The sequence below is a fragment of the Ovis canadensis genome, chromosome 3 (genome assembly GCF_042477335.2).
Source record: "Ovis canadensis isolate MfBH-ARS-UI-01 breed Bighorn chromosome 3, ARS-UI_OviCan_v2, whole genome shotgun sequence".
Lineage (NCBI taxonomy): Eukaryota > Metazoa > Chordata > Mammalia > Artiodactyla > Bovidae > Ovis > Ovis canadensis.
In genome coordinates this window covers 58,260,413-58,284,630 of record NC_091247.1, presented here as the reverse complement: position 1 = coordinate 58,284,630, position 24,218 = coordinate 58,260,413, and the positions used below count along the sequence as shown (strand labels likewise).

The following is a 24,218-nucleotide window of genomic DNA, read 5'->3' as shown; positions in this document are numbered from 1 at the left end:
TCCAGGTTGGGACACACAGTTTTGAGAGGCACAATCCCACTGTGTCCCCTTTTGCCTCCCAAAGCAGCAAAGCTATTTTTTTCTGTTTCACCCCAAAACAAAACAAATTCTTCCAATAAGAATTCTATACCATCTTCTTGCCAAATCCAAATTCCTTCATTTGAGTCCAGCTCCAGAGATCCATATCTCTGGCAAAGTCCTCTCTCTTCTTCTGGCTCTGACAGGATTTAACCTTAATAGTAAACACTCTAAAGATTAAATTGTCAAGTGAACCATCACTGGCAGAGCCCATGTACTATGTTAAGGGGAGAAGGAGAATAAATAAAAATAAAATTAGTTAAAATATTTAAATCTATACATGACACAGAAAGAAAGAAAACATGAATAGAAGCTAGAGTCCTTATTTAAGTCAGTGGTCATGAGTTCATGCTTGGTATGTATGTCTTTGTTAATATGCCAGCAAATTTGGACAACTCAGCAGTGGTCATAGGACTGGAAAAATTTAAGTCTTCATTCCAATCCCAAAGAAAGACAGTGCCAAAGAACATTCAAAGTACCACACAATTGCACTCATCTCACATGCTAGTAAAGTAATGCTCAAAAGTCTCCAAGCCAGGCTTCAACAGTACATGAACCATGAGCTTCCAGATGTTCAAGCTGGTTTCAGAAAAGGCAGAGGAACCAGAGATCAAATTACCAACATCCGCTGGATCATCGAAAAAGCAAGAGAGTTCCAGAAAAACATCTGCTTCCGCTTTATTGACTATGCCAAAGCCTTTGACTGTGTGGATCACAACAAACTGTGGAAAATTCTTCAAGAGATGGGAATACCAGACCACCTGACTTGCCTCTTGAGAGATCGGTATGCAGGTCAGGAAGCAACAGTTAGAACTGGACATGGAACAACAGACTGGTTCCAAATTGGGAAAGGAGTACATCAAGGGTGTTTATTGTCACCCTGCTCATTTAACTTCTATGCAGAGTACATCATGAGAAACACTGGGCTGGAAGAAGCACAAGTTGGAATCAAGATTGCCAGGAGAAATATCAAAAACCTCAGATACACAGATAACACCACCCTTAATGGCAGAAAGCAAAGAACTAAAGAGCCTCTTGAAGAAAGTGAAAGAGGAGAGTGAAAAAGTTGGCTTAAAACTCAACTTTCAGAAAACTAAGATCATAGCATCCAGTCCCACCACTTCATGGCAAAAAGATGGGGAAACGGTGAAAACAGTGACAGACGTTATTTTCTTGGGCTCCAAAATCACTGCGGATGGTGATTGCAGCCATGAAATTAAAAGATGCTTACTCCTTGGAAGAAAAGTTATGACCAACCTACACAGCATATTAAAAAGCAAAGACATTACTTTGCCAACAAAGGTCCATCTAGTCAAAGCTATGGTTTTCCCAGTAGTCATGTATGGATGTGAGAGTTGGACTATAAAGAAAGCTGAGTGCAGAAGAATTGATGCCTTCAAACTGTGATGTTGGTGAAGACTCTTGAGAGTCCTTTGGACTGCAAGAAGATTCAACCAGTCCATCCTAAAGGAAATCAGTCATGAATGTTCATTGGAAGGACTGATGCTGAAGCTAAAACTCCAATACTTTGGCCACCTGATGTGAAGAACTGACTCATTTGAAAAGACCCTGATGCTGGGAAAGATTGCAGGTGGGAGGAAAAGGGGACAACAGAGGATGAGATGGTTGAATGGCATCACCGACTCAATGGACATGAGTTTGAGTAAACTCTGGGAGTTGGTGATGGACATGGCATGCTGCAGTCCCTGCGGTCTCAAAGAGTTGGACACGACTGAGCAACTGAACTGACTGAATTTTAAAAAGGGTGAAATCATGATTCTTATACAAATAGAAAATTAACACATGTTGAAAATTTTACTTAACTCACTGAGTAATGTGGGAACCAATAAGGTATTAAAAAAGAAATCAGTCCAAAGGAGACTCCAAAGAACAGATATGTATGTAAGCAATTTTTCCAGTAGTCATGTATGGATGTGAGAGTTGAACTGTGAAGAAGGCTGAGTGCCGAAGACTTGATGCTTTTGAACTGTGGTGTTGGAGCAGACTCTTGAGAGTCCCTTGGACTGCAAGGAGATCCAATCAGTCCATTCTGAAGGAGATTAGCCCTGGGATTTCTTTGGAAGGAATGATACTAAAGCTGAAACTCCAGTACTTTGGCCACCTCATGCAAAGTGTTGACTCATTGGAAAAGACTCTGATGCTGGGAGGGATTAGGGGCCCGAGGAGAAGGGGACGACAGAGGATGAGATGGCTGGATGGCATCACTGACTCGATGGATGTGAGTCTGAGTGAACTCTAGGAGTTGGTGATGGACAGGGAGGCCTGGTGTGCTGTGATTCATGGGGTTGCAAAGAGTCGGACATGACTGAGCGACTAAACTGAACTGAATGAGGTATGATGAAATGTTTGTTCATAGATTTTCAACTGATTTCTTGGGAAATGTGATCATTGGACCCAGTTGTACCTCCATGGGACAAAATTATTGTTCACCTCTATAGACTAAATTATCTGCATTGCAATCAGTTTTCGATAACTCACCAAGTTGTAAAATAACTCAAAGATATTGTAAAACAAGACACCTGCAGAGTTAAAATAATTCAGGAGGCTGGCTGCTCTGGCTAGCACCTAGCAGTCCACAGGACACCCATTCCAAAGTCTTTCACAGCTTTTCCTGTTACTTCCCTTTTCCACCATCCAGTCCATGCTCCCTGTGCCTTCAACTTTAGTGAGTGTGGTTTCTTCTCCAAGTCTTAATGTTAGTGGTTCAGTTGTGTTAGACTCTTTGCAACTGCATGGACAGTAGCCTGCTAGGCTCCTCTGTCCATGGGATTTCTCAGGCAAGAATCCTGGAGTGGGTTGCCACTTCCTTCTCCAGGGCATCTTCCCAACCCAGGGATTGAACTGCATTGCAGTCAGGTCTCCTGCATTGCAGGCAGATTCTTTACCATCTGAGCCACCAGGGAAGCCCCTTTTCTTCTCCAAGATTGTGGCCTAAATCTTCATTCCTGGGGAATCTGAGGCCTTAGTGGTCTTGCCTCTGGAGAGTTGTAGTAATGATCCATTGACTTTTACCCCTGAACAAAACAATGTTTGCAGATCCCCTAGAGCAGAGGTTCCCAACCCCCAGGCTACAAACCTGTATTCATGGCCTGTTAGGAACCAGGCCACACAGCAGGAGGTGGGCAGTGGGCAAGCAAGTGAAGCTTCATCTGTATTTACGGCTGCTCCCTATCTCTCACATTATCACCTGAGCTCCACCTCCTATCAGATCAACAGTGGCTTTAGATTATCATAAGAGCACAAACCCTGCTGCACTTGAACCATCCTGAAACCACCCGCCAACCCCCATCCATGGAAAAATTGTCTTCCACGAAATTGAAATTGGTCCCTGGTGCTGAAAAGGTTGGGGATGGCTGCCCTAAAGGATTCGTAACCTCCATCCAACCTCCTTCCCACCACATTGTGTAATAGCAACTCTAGTTCCCCTTCATAAGCAGTATCAGTTACCCTACAAAAGCCCAGTTCAGTTCAGTTCAGTTCAGTTCAGTCACTCAGTCGTGTCTGACTCTTTGCGACCCCATGGACTGCAGCACACCAGGCCTCCCTGTCCATCACCAACTCCCAGAGTTTACTCAAACTCATGTCCATCGAGTCGGTGATGCCATCCAACCATCTCATCCGCAGTCATCCCCTTCTCCTCTCACCTTCAATCTTGAAAAGACCAGCATCAGAGTCTTTTCAAATGAGTCAGCTCTTTGCATCAGGTGGACAAAGTATTGGAGTTTCAGCTTCAGCATCAGTCCTTCCAGTGAATATTCAGGACTGATTTCCTTTAGGATGGACTGGTTGGATCTTCTTGCAGTCTATAAGCCCTTTATTATCTGTTTCCTTGTGATGTGGTGGTCTTGAAATGGCCAGGTGACCTTCTAGTCTCTGCTTCCACTTCATCAGAACCATTTTATATCCCTGGTGGAAGCATCCATCCTTCAAGCACTAAAATTATTAAAAACCAGAGCTCAGAAGTCTGAGGATGTGAATTAAAGTGTTGTGAGTGGATTAGACCAGTGATTCTCAAACTTTAACATGCATATGAATAAGCAGAGAGTTTTATTAAAATGTAGAACTGATCCATTAGCTCCGGAGTGGGACCTGAGATGCTACACTTCTAACAAGCTGATTCTGCATTTCTAACAAACTCCTTGGGGATTCTAATGTTGCAGTCTCATGAACTACACTTTGAATTGCAGGGTGCTAGCATTAGGCCTAATCCTAAGAAACACCACCCTCATTTCCTTGGTTCCTGAACCTTTAGATTCTGGCTAAGATGCAGTACCATGTGTTGGTTACTAGTTCAGAGAGGAAACTGCATTGTCTAGGAGAGCATGGCAACTTCCCAGAATGCTAATTCCCACCTGGTTCTTTTCTGGCACTCTCCGAAGGTCTTGCAGCATTGTATAACGCCAGCTGCTTCTGAGCATTGGGATACATGATTACATCAGAGATTCCCCGAGACATCAGCCTATTGTTGCATTTCTTTGGCTGTAAAAGAGAGCCTTTGGTCAGAGGCAGCGTTGGGTGTGTGTGTGTGTGCGCGCGCGCGCACTCAATCGTGTTTGACTCTTTATGACACCATGGATTGCAGCCTGCCAAGCTCCTCTCATGGGATTGTTGGGTGGAATACATCAAAATGAGAAGGATCCTCAATGGAGTCCACAGTTTGTTGTGTGGATGCCAGAAACATGGCAGTGGGGAAAGCAAGCCCACATGCCCAATGAATGAATATTCCAGAAAGACTCTGTGCTCCCCTTTCTATGAAGGACGGGACTTGGTATGATGGCCTGCTCCCAGGAGGCTGGCTGGTGCTTTGAGTTATGGTACCGTCCTAGAGATGCTTAGTCACTGCTGTTGGCACCTTGGTGTCTGGGCAGAGGTCATGGCCAGGTCATCCTTGGTGAGAGAAATGCACATTGCTGAGCCAGTGTCTTTCCTCTGTCCACATGACCACTGCTACATGAGCCCATTGATCAAGCAATATCATGCCTGAACTAGAAGGCTCACAGACATCTACAGAGCTGATCATCTCACCCCGATTACCAAGAGCCTCCTCTGCCATTGGGACCTTCTGGTGAGCATTAGCAGAGCCACAAATATCTGCATTCTATGGACCCATCCACATAATTTCAAAACCACCTCAACACAAAATTCTCAGTCTTGTCCCTTCCAAGTACCTAATCATCTATCCAAATTCTTATGTGGTGTTTTAAAATGTATCCCAGATTTGTTTTAATCAGCTATGGTAAGGCATACAGACACAGAAATGACTCATAGAGGAAGAAGTTTTTACTCACAGTTCCTTGGAAGTAGGAGGTTCAGCACATCATGCAGGGCCACTGGAGAAGTACCAGGTCTGTTAGGAGTTAGAGGGAGAGCAAGGGGAAAACATGGGCATTGACCTTTATTACAGTTTTTGTGGGGAATTCAAGGCAAAGCAGAGTGAGAAACCTTACAACTGGCTAGTTTGAATAATTTCAGCAGGCTCTGGGGTATGGGATCTGCCTCCAGTTATCTGGCAGCTGGCCCCAGATGACTAGGGCTGGGAGATATTAGCTCAACCTGTGAGAGCTCCATAAAGGAGGTGGTTTGTAGTATGGACCCCAGATTGCTCAGTTTGTGGATGTGCCCTGGGATAAGAAATTTGCTATCTCTATGAATTAGCTAGTCATAAGAGAGGCAGTCTCTCCAGTCAGCAAGACCCCAACATCAAGAATACAGAAAATGGGACTTCCCTGGTGGTCCAGTGGTTAAGACTTCTTCCAATGCAAGTTCAGTGCATGAAAGGGAATGCAAGTTTAGTTCCTGGTTGGAGAGCTAAGATCCTACATGCCTTGTGGCCAAAAAACCTTGCAGTCATAAAACAGAAACAATATTGTAACAAATTCAGTAAAGACTTCAAAAATGATCCACATCAAGAAAAATCTAAAAAAAAATACAGAAAATAGGAATATGGTTAATATACGTGATGACAGTATAAATGCCACACCTCAGGACGATTCTCCCACGGGACTGAGAGCCCTGCTCACAGTTCTGCTTACAGGGCATTTCCCTCCCTACCCTCTCCCAGCCACCTCTGACTTTACAGTTGTCCCCTGTGAACTTGTACCAGCAGATGGTGCCAACTCATCTGTCAACCTGGCTCAGATACGTCCTTCCTCAGTCATTTGTCAGAGAGGGTTCCCTGTGAGACTGGAGCAGAGCTCAGATGCAGAAGCGAGTGTGAGAGGCTTAAGAAATATTAGTGTGACTGGTGTGGGGGAGGGTCCAAAGGTGAGGTGAGGCTAAGAGTTGACTGAGCCTGCTGCCTCCAGAGTTCGTGGAGGAGGCCTTTCACAGGCTCCCAGGAGCCCCGGGGGCAGGATCTGATGGGTCCTGGGGTCTCAGCCCATTCTGTGACTCATGGAAAGTCACTGAGATCTGCTTCCCACCCTTTTGTTGTGACCTAGGGTCATCACTTCTCTCCTGTCTCCTCATTCCTGTGCTTGACCAGTCCAGAGGGAGTTCCCAGTTGTGCTGTCTACTGTCCACTCCAGAGCTGCCCCTGATGATAACGTCACAAGTCAACAATAACTTCCTCTCTCTATTCTGGGTACTGGCCCACCACACTCCCACTCACCTTGCAGGGAGTTTGGGGTAGAATCCCTCTAACATGGCAAGTTCTATTTCAAATCTTGGAAAAACAGCTTCCCTTTGGTTTCTCGGAGGAGAGGTTGGGAGACCATTTCCAGATATTTATTTATGGTTTCCATGTCTGAGTCACCAGTATTTCATTTACCTTGTTAGGCTCAGTGAGTCATTCTCAGACCCTTCTTTCTGCATGAAAGTATTTTAAGGTGAAGGAGTACATGATGGAAAATTCTTTAGGCTGTCCCTTCCAGCCTCCTCTCTGCCATGGCTTCCTCATCTTTGTCTTCAGTCTTCAGCCCCAATCTCCTTCCTGAGATTTACTTTTGCCTCTCTAGAGGCCCATTGGGCATTTTTCTTAGATGGCCTCCAAAACCCTCAGATTGTCCTCAGCCTCATGGAGCTCAGCTTCTTCTCCCCAATTTGGCTTTTATTTTTTCTTGTTAATGTGAGTGGTTCCATAACAATCAGTCACTCACGCCCTGACTTCAGCAGGCCCCTTCCCTCCCATGTATACCTAGCCATCCTTCTCTTGGGGACCATTTCTTGCCTTGTAAGCTATCTAATCCCATCTTCCCAAAAACCCACGTAAGCCAGTTCATTGTTTCTGATAAAAAGTCAACTGAAGTGCAGCGTCTTAACTACTGGACCCCCAGGGAAGTCCCTGGAACATGGTTTGAACACTGAAAAGAAAAAGCTTCCAGAGAGGGAATTCAGGCTCCTTGCAGTGTATATGGATACCAGTGTTGGGAATTCTTAGATCCTGGGCCCCAGTATACCAGGGAGTTTACAGCTGGATAAGATTGTTTGCTCCCTGCTAAGGAGCCCGTTCTGCTGCATATAACCTTGGTAGTATATAGTGTCACAGATAAGTTTCTTTTGATGGACTAAGCCAGCCTTGTTCCCAAGGGATTATTCTGTTTTTCTAAATAGAGAAGGCCTCTAATTGATCTACTTGGGCACATGTTTCAGAGTCACAGAGGCAATGAGATTCACCAGAACTGCCTTCGGTTTTTGAAAGATATTTGTGCTAAGTATAGATTGATAGGTTGGCACTATTTTGTGTGTGTGTGTGTGTGTGTGTGTGTGTGTGTGTGTGGCACTTTAAAGATGTTATTCATTTTCTTCTGGTATTCGTTGTTTCTGATAGTCAACTGTAATTCTTACTGTCATTCCCCTGTATGTAATGTCTTTTTTCCCCCTCACTTAAGGTTTTCTCTGTTTTTAGCAGTTTTACTATAATGTGGCTAGATGTGGTTTTCTTCATATTTATCTTGCTTCAATTCACTGGGTTTTGTGACCATATGTTGGTTAAATTCTGGAAAACTTTAGGCAGTATTTCTTCAAATAATTTTTCTATCCAATTCTCTTTTTTCTCTTCTCTCAAATTCCTGTTCCACGTATATTTGACTGCTTGATGCGTGTTCCTCAGGTATTGAGACTCTTCATCCCCCAGCCCACCCCCTAACCTAGGCTTCAGCCTGGTTGACTCTGTTGTCTTGTCTTCAAGTTCACAGATCTTTTGTTGTGACCAAACTCCTATAAATTTCATTCAATAATTAAAAACATTTTTTTCAGATGTTTTGTTTTTCAGTTCTAGGATGTCATTTGGTTCTTTTTAAAGATTTTCCTTCTTTCTCTTGAAATCTCCCATTTCTTCACTCACTGTATCTACCTTTTCCTATTGGAGAAGGAAATGGTAACCCACTCCAGTACTCTTGCCTGGAGAATCCCACGGATGGAGGAGCCTGGTAGACTACACAACATATTTATACTAAAAAAAATAATCCTGAACCCATCCTTTTCCTCCTAGGATAAGTGTCTTGTTAAGTGGTGAATTAAAAAAATCTATAACAAAATATCTGTTAGTAAGTTGCTACATATCTTCTTTGGTGAGATATATGTTCAGATTTTTTGCCATTTTAAAAATTGGGTTGTTATTTTTATTGTTGTTGAGTTTTAAGTATTCTTTGAATATTTTGGATACAAGTCCCTTTTCAGATATATGTATTGCAAATATTTTCTCCCAGTCTGTGGCTTGTCTTTTCATTCTCTTAACGATATCTTTTGCAGAGCAGAAATTTTTCATTTTAATGAAGTCTGGCTTATCATTGTTTTCTTCTGTGGGTCATGGTGGTGTGTTAAAAGATGAATTACTAAGTTCCAGATCACCTAGGTTTTCTCTTGTGTTATCTTCTAGAAATTTTATAGTTTTAGTTAATTTTTGTGCAAGATGTAAGATCAGTGCCTATATCTATTTGTTTTTTGAATGTAAATATCCAATTGTTCCCAGCACCACTTATTAAAAAAACTGTCTTTTCTCCATCAAATTGCCTTTGCTCCTTTGTCAAGGATTAGTTGATTGTATTTGTGCAGTCTGTTTGGAGGCTGTCTATTCTATTTGTCTAGTCTATTTGATATATTTATCTGTTATTTCACTAATACCACACTCTCCTGGTTATTGTAGCTTTATATTAAGTCTTAAAATTAGACAGTGTCAATTCTCTGACTTTGTTTCTCTTCTTCAGTATCATATTGGCTGTTCAGGTCTTTTATCATAAATGGGTGTTGGGTTTATTAATTACTGATTCATTTTCTAAAAGATATGGGCCCTTGACACACTTTAAATTGGCTTATTTGTCTTTTTATTGGGGGTTCCCTAGTAGCTCAGTTGGTAAAGAATATGCCTGCAATGCAGGAGACTTGGATTTGATCTTTTTATTGTTGTGCTATATAAGTTCTTTATTATTTCAATACAAATACTTTGTTAGATAGTGATTTGCAAATATTTCCCCCATTTTGTGGGTTGTCTTTCACTTTCTTGATGGTATCTTTTGAAGTACGAAAAATTAAAAATTTTATAAGGTCTAATATATCTATTTTCTTTTTTTGTTGCTTGTGTTTTTGGTGTCACATCTAAGAAAACATTTTTTAACCCAAGGCCACAAAAATTTACTCCTGTGTTTTCTTGTAAGGTTATTACATTTAGGTCTCTGATCCATTTTGAGTTCACTTTTTTGTATATAGTGTGAGGTAGAAGTCCATCTTCATTCTTTAATGTGTGAATATTTAGTTTTCTCAATATACATTTATACTTTTTAAAGTCTTTGCTAATTGTAACATCTAAGTCAAATACAGATCCGTTTCTATTGACTAGTTTTTCTCTTAACCATGGAGCATATTTTCCTGTTTCTTCATATATATATATATATACACACACACACACACACACACACACACACCTTTTTTGTTTGTTGGAATTTTTATATATACTTCGTCATAGGAACTCCAGATCTATGTTGTCTTCCTGTGAAGAAGGTTAATTTTTATTCTAGCAGGCAGTTAACTTCCAACAGATCACCTTGACCTTGTGGTAGTTAAGTTTTACATTTTCCTGGGGCGGGTGTATTTCAGTTTTACTCTTAGTCCTAGAGCTAATCTCTTAAGTCCTAGGTTGTAATTTGTATTCCTGAAGTATGACCTTTTAAATGTTCCCCTGGAAATTCCCAAATGTTTACCAACCTTCTCTAATTAGGCAAAACTTGAACTCCAAACTGTTTCTCCTGTAGTGGGCAGAAACTGAATCTCTGCTCGACTCTCCACTTCCTAGCTGTATTTTACTCAGCCACCTTGGAATATTACCTGATTCTGTACAATTCAGAAGCCAGCTAAGAAATTGAAAGAAGTTTATATGTGAGTTTGGTTTATGACTTATGCTTCCCTCTTACTGAGGATTTTTCCTTTTCAATTTCCAGCATCTTTGACCATTTCAAACTCTATTTTCTACTTCCTCAGGCAAATTCGACTATGGGTTTCTTCTGGAGTTCTGTCTGCCCCATGATTTGCTGGCCGGGTGGTTTCTTTAGCTGCATCCACGTGGATTTACTCTGGTGTGGTCCCCACATATCAAGAGTTGGATCCTTTCCAGTTTCTGCCAGCTTTTGATAGCTTTTCTAGCCTTCAGACAGTTATTTTTAAATATTTTGTTTAGGGAATTCCCTGGCAGCCGAGTGGTTAGGACTCTGTGCTTTTGATGCTGAGGGTGTGGGTTCAATCTCTGGTTAGGGAACTAAGATTTCCCATATGCCACGTGGTGTGGCCAAAGATAGATAGAATAAAATATTTTGTTCTGAGTTTATTATCATTATTGGCAAGAGGATTAGTCCAATACAAACTACCCCACCATTTCCAAAAAACAGGAGAAGCAGACTAAGGACTTTGGACTTTATTCTGCAGGCTAGAAGATTTTAAATGAAAGGTTAGTAGGATGACTTCATGCTTTGTGGGGGATGAGTGTGGGGATAGTTTGCAAGATGGATTGGTAAGAGGAAAGTCAAAGGGCAGGAAAGCAGTTAGGAGACTCTTACAGTAGTTAAAGAGAGTGGGGGGCAGGAAGGGGGAAACCAAGGCTTCACCTGGGGAAGAGAAACAGTAGAAATGGAAAAGGATGGTCACATGGGGGAGATAAAAGAAAATATCCAGTTTCTGTGAGGGCTTTCCCACATGAAAGAGTTTTTTGTTCGCTTGTTTTGCTGTACCTCAGCATGTAGAATCTTAGTTCCTGCTGCTGCTGCTGCTAAATCGCTTCAGTCGTGTCCGACTCTGTGCAAACCCATAGACAGCAGCCCACCAGGCTCCGCCATCCCTGGGATTCTCCAGGCAAGAACACTGGAGTGGGTTGCCATTTCCTTCTCCAATGCAGGAAAGTGAAAAGCAAAAGTGAAGCCACTCAGTTGTGTCCGACTCTTAGCGACCCCATGGACTGTAGCCTACCAGGCTCCTCCGTCCATGGGATTTTCCAGGCAAGAGTACTGGAGTGGGGTGCCATTGCCTGACCAGGGATCAAACCCATGTCCCCTGCAGTGGAAGCTCTGCGTCCTAACCACTGGACCACCAGGGAAGTCCTCAGAAGTGTTTTTAAGTGATCAGTGAGGATTACCATTATTTATCTCAGAGAATATGGCTAGGTTAAAGTTCATCCCAGAGTGTGTCTCTGTGGAAGCTTGGAAACTTTATTCACCTGGTATTAGTCCTGGCAAAATGACCTGACTGAATCCTGAGTCACTGCTGGTCTTCAGGTCTCACTGGCTCAACCTGAGGACTAGTGAAGGGCACCTAAAGTCTACTTTGAGCTTGAGCCTGGGTCAGTTGTGGAAATGGCCTATGTTTGCAGCCCCAGGGTCTGGAGTGGAACTGGACCAACCTGGGGAGGGATAGGAGAAGGGGTGACCAGTGGTAGGCAAGGCTGCCTGGACCCATCTCAACATCTGCTGTTGGAGCCTGTTCTCTTGAAGTTGGCAACCATTTATCCTTGACCTTTTCTGCTAGCTTTATTGCTTTCTCTTTCAACAGGTCAAATGGATGATGTACTGGATTATATTTGCACTATTCACCACAGCAGAGACATTCACTGACATCTTCCTTTGTTGGTAAGTACTCCAGGAATTGGGACTTTTCCAGGAAAGATGTTGCCTAGTCTCAAGGGAGAGATGGAAAAGGTCTGACCACAGTCTTAAACCTTATCAGCAGAGAAGCAGGTGCAAGGATGTTCACTGGAACATTTCAAATCAACTAGTCTATAAAGTTGTTCTTCAAGTAAATGTTTATTGAATGCCCTTATCAGAGCAGGTATTGTTCTTATAAAGATGGGCAAAATAAACAAAATTCTTCAGTTAATGGAGTTGGTAAAGAAACATTCATATGTTAAAAAAAATTAAAAGGAAAATAAGAAACAATACACAAAAGTGTGCAATAAAACTAAATTTCCCCCAGCACCATTGACTCACCAATTACTGCTTTTCACAGTTGTATACAATTTTTTTAAGTGTGTGTGTGTGTGTATATGTACACACACTTTTTTTGTTGTTCAGTTGCTAAGTTGTGTCTGACTCTTTGCAACTCCATGGACTATAGCACACTTGGCTCCTCTCTCCTCCATTATCTCTTGGAGTTTACTCAAATTCATGTTCACTGTGTTGATAATGCCATCCAACCATCTCATCCTCTGCCATCCCACCATCTCATCCTCTGCCTTCCCCTTCTACTTTTGCCTTCAATCTTTCCCAGCATCAGGGTCTTTTCCAATGAATTGGCTCTTCACATCAGGAGCCAGAATATTGGAGCTTCAGCAAAAGTCCTTCCAATGAATATTCAGGGATACACACATATACACATACTTTTCCTTTTTTTAAGGATGTACCAAATGCTTTGGACTTCCCTGGTAGCTCAGATAATAAAGAGTCCACCTGCAATGCAGGAGACCTGGGTTCGATCCCTGGGTTGGGAAGATCCCCTGGAGGAGGGTATGGGAACCCACTCCAGTACTCTTGCCTGCAGGATCCCATGGACAGAGGAGCCTGGTGGGCTACAGTCCGTGGGGGCCACAAAGAGTTGAACACTACTGAGCAACTAAGCACAACATACAGCACTGTATGCTTCAGCATTATGCAAACCAAGAACTTCCAGATGTCTAAACTGGGTTTAGAAAAGGAAGAGGAGCTAGAGATCAAACTGCCAACATTCACTGGATTATAGAGAAAGCAAGAGAATTTCAGAAAAACATCCATCTCTGTTTCATTGACTATGCCAAAGCCTTTCATTCTGTGGATCATGACAAACTATGGAAAGCTCTTAAATAGATGGAAATACCAGACTGTCTTACCTGTCTCCTGAGAAATCTGTATGCAGGTCAAGAAGCAACAGTTAGAACCCCGTCTGGAACAAGTGATTGGTTCAAGATCGAGAAAGGAGTACAACAGGGCTGCCTACTGTCACCCTGTTTGTTTAACCTATACACTGAGCACATCATGAGAAATGCTAGACTGGATGAGTTACAAGCTGGAATCAAGATAGGCAGGAGAAACATCAACAACCTCAGATTTGTGGATGATACCACTCTAATGGCAGAAAGTGAAGAGGAACTAAAGAGCCCCTTGATGAGGGTGAAGGAGGAGAGTGAAAGAGCTGGCTTAAGACTAAATATTAAAAAAAAACTAAGATCATGGCGTCCGGCCCCATTCAGTTCAGTTCAGTTCAGTTCAGTTCAGTCACTCAGTCGTGTCCGACTCTTTGTGACCCCATGAATCGCAGCATGCTAGGCCTCCCTGTCCATCACCAACTCCTAGAGTCCACTCAGACTCATGTCCATTGAGTCCGTGATGCCATCCAGCCATCTCATCCTCTGTCGTCCCCGTTTCCTCCTGTCCCCAATCCCTCCCAGCATCAGAGTCTTTTCCAGTGAGTCAACTCTTCGCATGAGGTGGCCAAAGTACTGGAGTTTCAGCTTTAGTATCATTCCTTCCAAAGAAATCCCAGGGCTAATCTCCTTCAGAATGGACTGGTTGGATCTCCTTGTAGTCCAAGGGACTCTCAAGAGTCTTCTCCAACACCACAGTTCAAAAGCATCAATTCTTCGGCACTCAGCTTTCTTCACAGTCCAACTCTCGCATCCATACATGACCACAGAAAAAAACCATAGCCTTGACTAGATGGACCTTTGTTGGCAAAGTAATGTCTCTGCTTTTGAATATACTATCTAGGTGGGTCATAACTTTCCTTCCAAGGAGAAGCATCTTTTAATTTCATGGCTGCAGTCACCATCTGTAGTGATTTTGGAGCTCAAAAAAATAACGTCTGACACTGTTCCCACTGTTTCCCCATCTATTTCCCATGAAGTGATGGGACCAGATGCCCTATTACTGTATGGCAAATAGAAGGGGGAGAGGTGGAAATAGTGACTGATTCCCTCTCCTTGGGCTCCAAAATCACTGCAGATGGTGACTGCAACCATGAAATCAGAAGATGATTGCTTCTTGGCAGGAAAACGATGACAAACCGCGTGTTGAAAAGCAGAGACATTAGTCTGCCAACAAAGGTCCATATAATCAAGGCTATGGTTTTCCCAGTGGTCATGTGTGGTTGTGAGAGCTGGACTGTAAAGAAGGCAGAACACCAAAGAATTGATGCCTTCAAACTGTGGTGCTGGAGAAGACCCCTGAAAGTTCCTTAGACAGCAAGGAGATCAAACCAGTCACGTTAAGGGAGATTCACTGGATATTCACCCTGAATATTCACTGGACGGACTGATGCTGAAGCTGAAGCTCCTGTATTTTGGTCATCTGATATGAACAGATGCTTATTGGAAAAGTCCCTGATGCTGGGAAAGATTGAGAGCAGAAGGAGAAGAGGGCATCAGAGGATGAGATGGCTGGACGACATCACTGATGCAATTTACATAAACTTGAACAAACTCTGGGAGATGGTGAGAGACAGGGAGACTTGGCGTGCTGCAGTTCATGGGGTCTCAAAGAGCCGGACATGATTGGGCGACTGAACAACAACTATAGTATACCTAATAGTTCTTACTTTGTTTTTTAAATCTATTTTTCAAATATGCTTTCATGAAAGCATAAATAGATCTACCTACTTTTTTTTAAAGGCCACATAGAATTCCATGGTATAGATGGACTATAATTTAATCTGTTCCCTTTTGATGGACAGCTTTTTTTCTCTTATGACCAGTACAGTTATAGTGGTGAACCAAGTGAAAATCATAAGCTATGTGTTTGTACTGATATATTGTGTCTTAGCTAAAAGAGGTTGTGAATAATATATAGAATCCTGTTTATATCTGAAGTGTCTGAGTTTGTGCACATGTGAACGTATACTAAAAATAGTGTGGAAAATACTGATCACTTAACTAGGGTTATTTTTGAAATTTGGGATCATGAGGTCAGTTTCACTTTTTCTGTGTTTTATGAATGTTTTACCATGATCAAATATCATCAGAAAAAAATAATAAGGATATTTCCATTTTGGAGAAAAAAGTTCTCATCCAAAAAAGGATTTGTCTGGACTTATCCTCTGGGGTGTCCTGGGTCAAAGACGTCCACTTTTCTGAACACTACTTCACTGAATCCTGTCTTGGCTCAGTGTGTATGTAGTTTTTCCCCTGAAGGAGCCTGGCTTTCATCTGCACTGGGAGAGATAGATGTCTCAGCTATTATGACCTCAAGCTGGAAGGAAGGAATCTAGATGACCTAATTTAATATGCTTATGCCATCCTGCCCTGTTCTGTGCCCAGGTTAACAGCAGACCAGAGATGGGCTGAGGCTCTAAGAATGGAGACAGAACTCTTCTGAGCCATTTTTTTTCCTTCCCCAGGCCCCACGGGCTGGCACTAGGAGGCAAACCCAATTTTCATCAGAGCTTCCGTGGGGAGGCTCCTGTCTGTCTAGTGGAGATGAGGAGAATAGGCTGGACCTAGTGAGGACTGTGTAATCGGTTAAGGATCATAGCCACCATATGACCCAGCAGTCCCATTACTGGGCATATACTCTAAGAAAACCACGATTCAAAAAGACACATCTTACCCCAGTGTTCACTGCAGCAGTATTGACAGTAGCCAGGGTATGGAAACAACCTAAATGTCCATCAACAGATGAATGCATAAAGAAGTTGTGGTACATGTATACAATGGAATACTACTCAGCCATAAAGAGAAATGAATTTGAGTTAGTTCTAGTGAGGTGGATAAACCTAGAGCCTTTTATACAGAGTGAAGTAAGTCAGAAAGAGAAAAACAAATATAGTATATTAAAGCATATAGATTGAATCTAGAAAGATGGTACTGATGAACCTAACTGCAGGGAAGGTATGGAGACACAGATGTGGACACAGCGGGGGAACGAGAGGGTGGGATGAACTCAGAGAGTAGCATTGACGTACACTGTCATGTGTAAAGTAGATAGCTAGTGGGTAGGTGCTAACATGTTAATAACACGGAGCCCAGCCTGGTGCCCTGTGATGAACTAGAGGGGTGGAAGGGGGTGGCAAGGGAGGCCCAAGAGAAAGGGGATATAAATACATAGTTACGACTGATTTGCAATATTGTACAGCAGAAACCAACGCAATATTGTAAAGCAACTGTCCTCCAATTTAAAAAAAAAGAGAGAGTATGGCCAGCACTTCTTGTGGTCTAGTCTTCTGTCTTAATGCCCTCCCTTTGGCTGGCGCTGCTGGCCTCCTGCTGGCCTCTCATCCTTTATTATGAACACTGTGGGGAAGAACGTTAGTCTCACGAGCTTTTTCCTGAGGGTCCTGGCATTTCAACCACTTTGCTGGGTGGAAATCCTACCTAATGATGGATGTGCTGCTCCCTAATAGCTGGGATATGTTTAACCCATGGTCCTGGAATTTTAGTCTCGTGCCTAATAAGTAGACTTCCCAGGTGGCACTAGTGGTAAAGAATCTGCCTGCCAATGCAGGAGACATAAAGAGACTCAGGTTCAATCCCTGGGTCAGGAAGGTGCCCTGGAGGAGGGCATGGCAACCCAAGTGTCAACAACTATTTCTGGAGTTGATTTAATTTTGATTTGGGGGAGGTGGTATTACTTTTCTATTGCTGCCATAACAGATTACTAAAAATTTAGCATCCTGAAACAGTACAAATTTATTATTTCACAGTTTCTGTGAGTTAGAAGTTCAAATAGAGTCAACTGAGTCCTCTGCTGAGAAGCTCACAAGACCAAAACCCGGGTGTGGGTCAGCCCAGGCTCTTATCTGGAGGCTCTGGGGAGATTCCACTTACAGGTTTGTTCAGGTTGTTGGCAGAGTCAGTTCCATGGGGCTGTAGGACTGAGGTCCCCACTTCCTTGACATGTGACATCCTGTCATCTTCAAGCCAACAATGGCATGTCATTTCTGTCCTCTTCTGTTACCAGCCAGAGAATAGTCTCTGCCTTTTTGTTTAAGATATCATGTAATTAGATTAAGCCCACCCCAATAATCCAATATAATCTCCCATCTTAAAAATTTTTCATGATTAAGAGCACTTGCAATACATGTACCAAATGCATTGACTTGAACTTTGAAATTTTCATATGTTCAGTTTTCTTTTTTTTTTTTTGGCTGTGCTGAGTCTTCACTGTGGCATGTGGGCTCCATAGTTGCAGTGCACAGGTTTAGTCTCCCCACCAGGGATTGAACCTGCATCCCTTGCACTGGAAGGCAGATTCTTAACAGCTGGACCATCAGGAAAGTCCCAATCTCCCTAACTTGAAGTCAGCAGATTAATTGCCTTAATTACATCTGTAGAATCCCTTATGCCATGTGAGGTGACATATTGGTGGGTAACATGGGGAGGAAGTTCCTAGGATCAAAACACTGCCTATCACAGGAAGGCATCTGATAGCTGGTGTGTTTGGAGTGTGTGTGCAGTGTGAGCAGAAACCCCCTCTCTTCCTGACCCATGTAGAGGCGTCATATGGTCCCTCCTTGGTCCCCCTGAGCTCGCACTGTCCAGGCAGTTTGTGGGTGGAAGGAGAGGGTCCCTTGCCTGTCTCCTGGCACCTTGGGCTCCGCTTTTGCAGGGAAGGACTCATGGGATCCTTCCCTTCCTGCCTTACTTTCCTGGTAGCTCAGTTGGTAACGAATCCACCTGCAATGCAGGAGACCCAGGTTTGATCCCTGGTTCGGGAAGATCCCCTGAAGCAGGAAATGGCAACCCACTCCGGTATTCTTGCCTGGGGAATCCCATGGACAGAGGAGCCTGGTGGGCTATGGTCCCTGTGGTTGCAAGAGTCAGACACGACTTGCAGCTGAACCACTGCCACCTGTGGCTGCCTCAGCTTACAGTCTGGACATGCCCTCAGCCTGCTCTGCCTTTTCCTGACGACCTCCAGGTATCACAGATCCTGGTCTCCTTCTGGAATAGTCCTCCCTCTCCATCCTCTCTTTCGCCCAGGGATTGGACCCAGAACAGGCCTATCAGACAGACAGAGCCCCTTTCCCTTCCAGGGAATGGACCCCAATTCAGCAGCTCCAAGTTCTTTTTATAATTAAAGAAGTGGAGAGGTAGTTGTGGCTACCTCTGGCTTCCTAGAAGCATCTTTCACTTCTGTTCACTTCCTGGACTGGAAATCACACCTCATGTTTATACTTTTCCTCTCAGTCTTCACGCATCCATCCCCACCCTGCTCTCTCCACCTCACCCTTAGAACAGTTCTCTCTTCACAGGTAACTTTTAAAAGCTTTCTATCTTGATGAAAACAGCAACTGTGTATGGTCACAGAAGAGATAGGATGGCTGTTTGTTTCACAATTTGTGTAGATTATTTCATTTGATTTAAATATATATGCATATAATACTACATGCACATGGCAAAATAAAATTGAAACAATACACTAAAAAGTAAGTCCCCCCTCCCCCAGGCCCTTGACTCTCTCCCCAGAGGTTAGCGTGGTCAAAGTCAGTTGTGTTTTCTTCCAGAAATTTTCTGTACACATTAATTGCGTATATTTTTGACAGTTTCATCACTTGCCCAACCCTCTTTGAAATCTCTTAGAAATTCCCTGGCAGTCCAGTGGTTAGGGCACAGAGCTTCCACTGTTGAGGCTTTGGTTCAATCCCTGGTTGTGGAACTGAGATTAGGCAGGCCACCCGGCATGACTGGAAAAAAAAAAAGGAAACTCTTACCCCCTTGAGTGTGACAGTATTGTACTGAGAGCATAGAATGGCACCTGAGTGCTATACAAATGCCTTGGATATGATGAGTTCATCCAGCCTTTTCTTCTCAAATACGTCGTAGTTCTCAAGATCAGGGCAATTCAAGGGCTTATCCACATAAAATTTTGTTATTGTTGTCTAGTAACTAAGTTGTGTCTGACTCCCTCGACTCCATAGACTGCAGCACGCCAGGCTTCCCTGTCCTTCACCATCTCCCAGAGTTTGCTCAAATTCGTGTCCATGGAGTCAGTGATGCCATTCAACTATCTTATCCTCTGTCACCCGCTTCTCCTCTTTTCTTCAATCTTTTCCAGCATCAGGGTCTTTCCCAGTGAGTCGGCTTTTTGCATCAGGTGACCAAAATACTGGAGCTTCAGCTTCAGCATCAGTCCTTCCAATGAATATTCAGGGTTGATTTCCTTTAGGATTGACTGGTTTGATCTCCTTGCTGTCCAAAGGACTCTCAAGAGTCTTCTCCCGCACCACAATTCGAAAGCATCGATTCTTCAGTGCTCAGCCTTCTTTATGGTCCAAGCCTCACATCCTTACATGACTACTGGAAAAACCATAGTTTTGACTGTATGGACCTTTGGCCACATACATAGTAAGAATTTTGAGGTGTATGTTTGTGAGCAATGGATGATGATTGGGAGAGAAGCAAAGCCCTTGAGCCTCACTGAGATATTGTTCCATTACTCACTGCACATTATGGGGTTACCTGTTGGTCTTGCTAAATGACAAACCACTAAGGGCAAGGATGTTTCTACCCTAGCTTTGGTTTCCCTGAACTGCTTAGTATGGGCCCCTTACCTCATAGCTTTTCAGTTAAATTTTCCCAACTGAATGAATCACTCAATAAGCCAGCAGTTGTCTTTGAATAGAAAGTGGGGCAGGAAAAAAGCTTGAGGAAAAAAATAGAAAGAAAATGTAGTGATTGCTAAGAGTAGCACCTGCTCACCGCAACTAGAGAAAGCCTATGTATAGCAATGAACCTGGAGAAAGAAATGGAAACCCACTCCAGTATTCCTGCCTGGAGAATCCCCATGGACAGAGGAGCCTTGTGGGATACAGCCCATGAGGTCACAAATAGTCAGATATGACTGAGCAACTCATGCAGAAATGAAGACCCAGTGCAACTAAAAATAAATTAATTATTTTTTCAGGTCATGTTAATGTGGATGGGGTACTCAGGAAAGATCTTGAAGAACAAGGAGGCTTAGCAGCAGGCTGACCAGAAAATACAGGGGCTCCAGCAGCTCAGAAGAACTGCTCAGGATCTAATGCCCATCCTACCCCACCGCCCCCCGCTCCACCGCCCCACCAATCCTCATAACCTGGGGCAGGCTCTTTCACTGTCCTACACTGTGAGCGTGAGGCTGCGGGGAACCAGGCTCTTGTATCCATGCTTGCACAAAAGCGCAGCTTCTACCTATAAATCAGATACCTGCAGAAATTTCACTTCTGAGCATTTTCTTAAAGGTACATTATCATCAGGACATAAAGAAGCATTCTCCAGGAGATTCACGGCAGCTCTGTTGTAGTAGCTAAAGGTTGTGACCTTTGTAAATATCCATCTGTGGGGGTCTGGGTAGATGCTCATGCCCCCTATGCAGCCATTAAGAAGGGTAAGGCCTGGGGAATTCCCTGGTGGTCCAGTGGTTAGGACTCAGTGCTTTCACTGTCCTGGGCTCAGGTTCAATCCTTGGCCAGGGAACTAAGATCCTGCAAGTCACATGGAGCAGCCAAAAAAATAGAGAGAGAGAAACCACTCTCCATGTACTGGTATGAGAAAATCTCCAGTTCAGTTCAGTCCAATCGCTTAGTCGTGTCCGACTCCTTGCAACCCCATGAACCGCAGCACGCCAGGCCTCCCTGTCCATCACCAACTCCCAGAGTCCAACCAAACCCACGTCCATTGAGTCGGTGATGCCATCCATACATCTAATCCTCTGTCATCCCCTTCTCCTCCTGCCCTAATCTTTCCCAGCATCAGGGTCTTTTCAAATGAATCAGCTCTTCTCATTAGGTGGCCAAAGTATTGGAGTTTCAGCTTCAACATCAGTCCTTCCAATGAACACCCAGGACTGATCTCCTTTAGGATGGACTGGTTGGATCTCCTTGCAGTCCAAGGGACTCTCAAGAATCTTCTCCAACACCACAGTTCAAAAGCATCAATTCTTTGGCACTCAGCTTTTTTTATAGTCCAACTCTCACATTCATACATGACCACTGGAAAAACCATAGCCTTGACTAGATGGACCTTTGTTGACAAAGTAATGTCTCTGCTTTTTAATATGCTGTCTAGGTTGGTCATAACTTTCCTTCCAAGGAGTAGGTGTCTTTTAATTTCATGCCTGCAATCACCATCTGCAGTGATTTGGGAGCCCAAAAAAATAAAGTCAGCCACTGTTTCTACTATTTCCCTATCTATTTGCCATGAAGTGATGTGACCAGATGCCATGATCTTAGTTTTCTGAATGTTGAGTTTTAAGTCAACTTTTCACTCTCCTCTTTCACTTTCATCAAGAGGCTTTTTAGTTCCTCTTCACTTTCTGCCATAAGGGTGGTGTCATCTGCATATCTGAGGTTTTTGATATTTCTCCTGGCAATCTTGATCCCAGCTTGTGCTTCTTCCAGCCCAGCGTTTCTCATGATGTACTCTGCATATAAGTTAAATAAGCAGGGTGACAATATACAGCCTTGATGTACTCCTTTTCCTATTTGGAACCAGTCTGTTGTTCCCTGTCCTGTTCTAACTGTTGCTTCCTGACTTGCATATAGGTTTCTCAAGAGGCAGGTCAGGTGGTCTGGTATTCCCATCTCTTTCAGAATTTTCCACAGTTTATTATGATCCACACAGTCAAAGGCTTTGGCATAGTCAATAAAGCAGAAATAGATGTTTTTCTGGAACTCTCTTGTTTTTTTGATGATCCAGTGGATGTTGGCTATTTGATCTCTGGTTCCTCTGCCTTTTCTAAAACCAGCTTGAACATCTGGAATTTCATAGTTCACATATTGCTGAAGCCACCAGAGTGTACTCTTAATTGTATGTGTGGTGGGGAAAGCAAGGTGTGGTGTGAAGGGGAGCAGAGAATACCACTAAGAGAGTGTAGGGAGCATTGCAGGTGTCCTACATACCCACATGATTGTATATCTTAGCCCTAGTCCACTTCTGGAAGGATCTACAAGAAACTGATGATGCTTTTGTGCTTTTGGAAAAGGGTCCAAGATGGGAAAGAGACTCTGTTATGTCCCCTTTTGGACTTCTAGAATCTTTTAAACTATGTGCACATAGAAGCTATTAAAAAAAAAAAAAACCCACATCTGTTATATAATAAATGAAAGAGCCACGGTGTGACAGATTCCCCCTAGGATTATGTGTATCTTGGATTGGTGCCTGAGCTTGCCAGGCCCATTTGCCCCTTGGACTGACAAATACTTGTTTTCAAGACCAAATTTTCTCCATTGTTAATCACCAGAGTGTTCAAATATGAGAGGACCACATCTCTGTTCCTTCAGCTCCTTCTCTTTTCTGGCTGTGAAGCATTAAACAATCTCGACATGAAAGTGTCCTTTAGTTGCTAGGGGAATGTTCAGGAAGGGCCTGCCAGGAGCAGAAGGCAGTGGACTAGGATGGAAAGAAGGGGTGGGTGGAGCTGCTGTCTGGAGTGATGTGAGAGTTAAAGACCTCTGAAATGTCTTGCTAGAAATTACTGTTTGTGTTTGCTCTCTTATCATGAGGATGGCCTGAAAGGGCTTTACTTTTCCGACGCCTCAAACCTGCCCAGGTATCATGCTCCCTCATAGCATCATGTTTGAATGGTACCCAGGGTTTGTTTTTGAGTTTGGTAAGAGATGCAGAGGGGCTTCCCTAGTGGCTCAGTTGGTAAAGAATCCGCCTGCAATGCAGGAGGCCCTGGTTTGATTCCTGGGTTCGTAAGTTCCCCTAGAGAATGGATAGTCTACCCACCCCAGTATTCTTGGGCTTCCCTGGTGGCTCAGACAGTAAAGACTCTGACTGCAGTACAGGAGACCTGGGTTTGATCCATGGATTGGGAAGACCTCCTGGAGGAGGGCGTGGAAACCCACTCCGGTATTCTTGCCTGGAGAATCCCCATGGACAGAGGACCCTGGCGTGTTGCAGTCCATGGGCTTGCAAAGAGTTGAACGAGACTGAGCGACTAAGCACAGCGTAGCAAAGACATGCAGACACAGAAATGACCATCATGAAGGAATAAGTTTGTTAACTTCACAGATCCCAAGGGACTTCCCTTGTGATCCAGTAGCTAAGAGTCCACACTCTCATTGCAGGGATCCTTGATTCAATCTCTGGTCAGGGAACTAGATCCCACATGCTGCAACTAAGGGTTGACATGCTGCAACTGAAGATCCTGTGTGCCACAGTGAAGACCCAGTACAGTCAAATATATAAATAAATAAATATTTTAAAAAAGATACACAGATCCCTAGAGACACAGTGTGTCATGCAGAGTCACACAGGCAGATCAGGAAGCAGAGGAAGGACGTGTGGGCAGGAGCCTGTATTGTGGTGTCCATGAGAGAGGCAGTCTCTCCATCTGCAAGGTTCCAAGATGTCAAAGCATCAGAATAGGAAAAATAAAAAGACCTGGTTAATACCCATTTGACCTGCCAAGTACGGTTGCACAGGTTGTTCATAGCACAAGATACCTGGCCAGTGGAGCTGAAATTCAGATGAAGCCCTGTTTGCAAGTCATATGCTCACAGGACTGCATCCAGTCGAAGGGTTGGGCTTTTTCTCATACGTGCAGAAGTACCACATGGGTTAACAGAGACCCTTGATGGCGCTTGTCTCAGGATGTTATTCTATACTAATTGTCTTGATTTGAGCAATCTTTGTTTCCTGGACTGGACTGTCAGTTCCGAGGATGCCAGAACCTTGTCTGTGTTTCCTGCTAGACTGGAAGCTCCAAGAGAACAGGGCTCAGGTCCTCTTTGTTCCCCAGTGTCGTCTTGGT

General features: G+C 43.5%; 1 protein-coding gene across 7 annotated transcripts in view; it reads left to right on the top strand.

Moving 5' to 3' along the window:
* REEP1 (receptor accessory protein 1) overlaps window positions 1-24,218 on the top strand; it is a 135,843-nt gene that overhangs the window by 66,138 nt on the left and 45,487 nt on the right. For all 7 annotated transcript variants that reach the window (XM_069583126.1, XM_069583123.1, XM_069583130.1 and 4 more), the window contains exon 3: window positions 12,070-12,146. In XM_069583126.1, coding sequence (XP_069439227.1) covers window positions 12,070-12,146 — 77 coding nt within the window. The remainder of the gene's footprint in view (window positions 1-12,069; window positions 12,147-24,218) is intronic.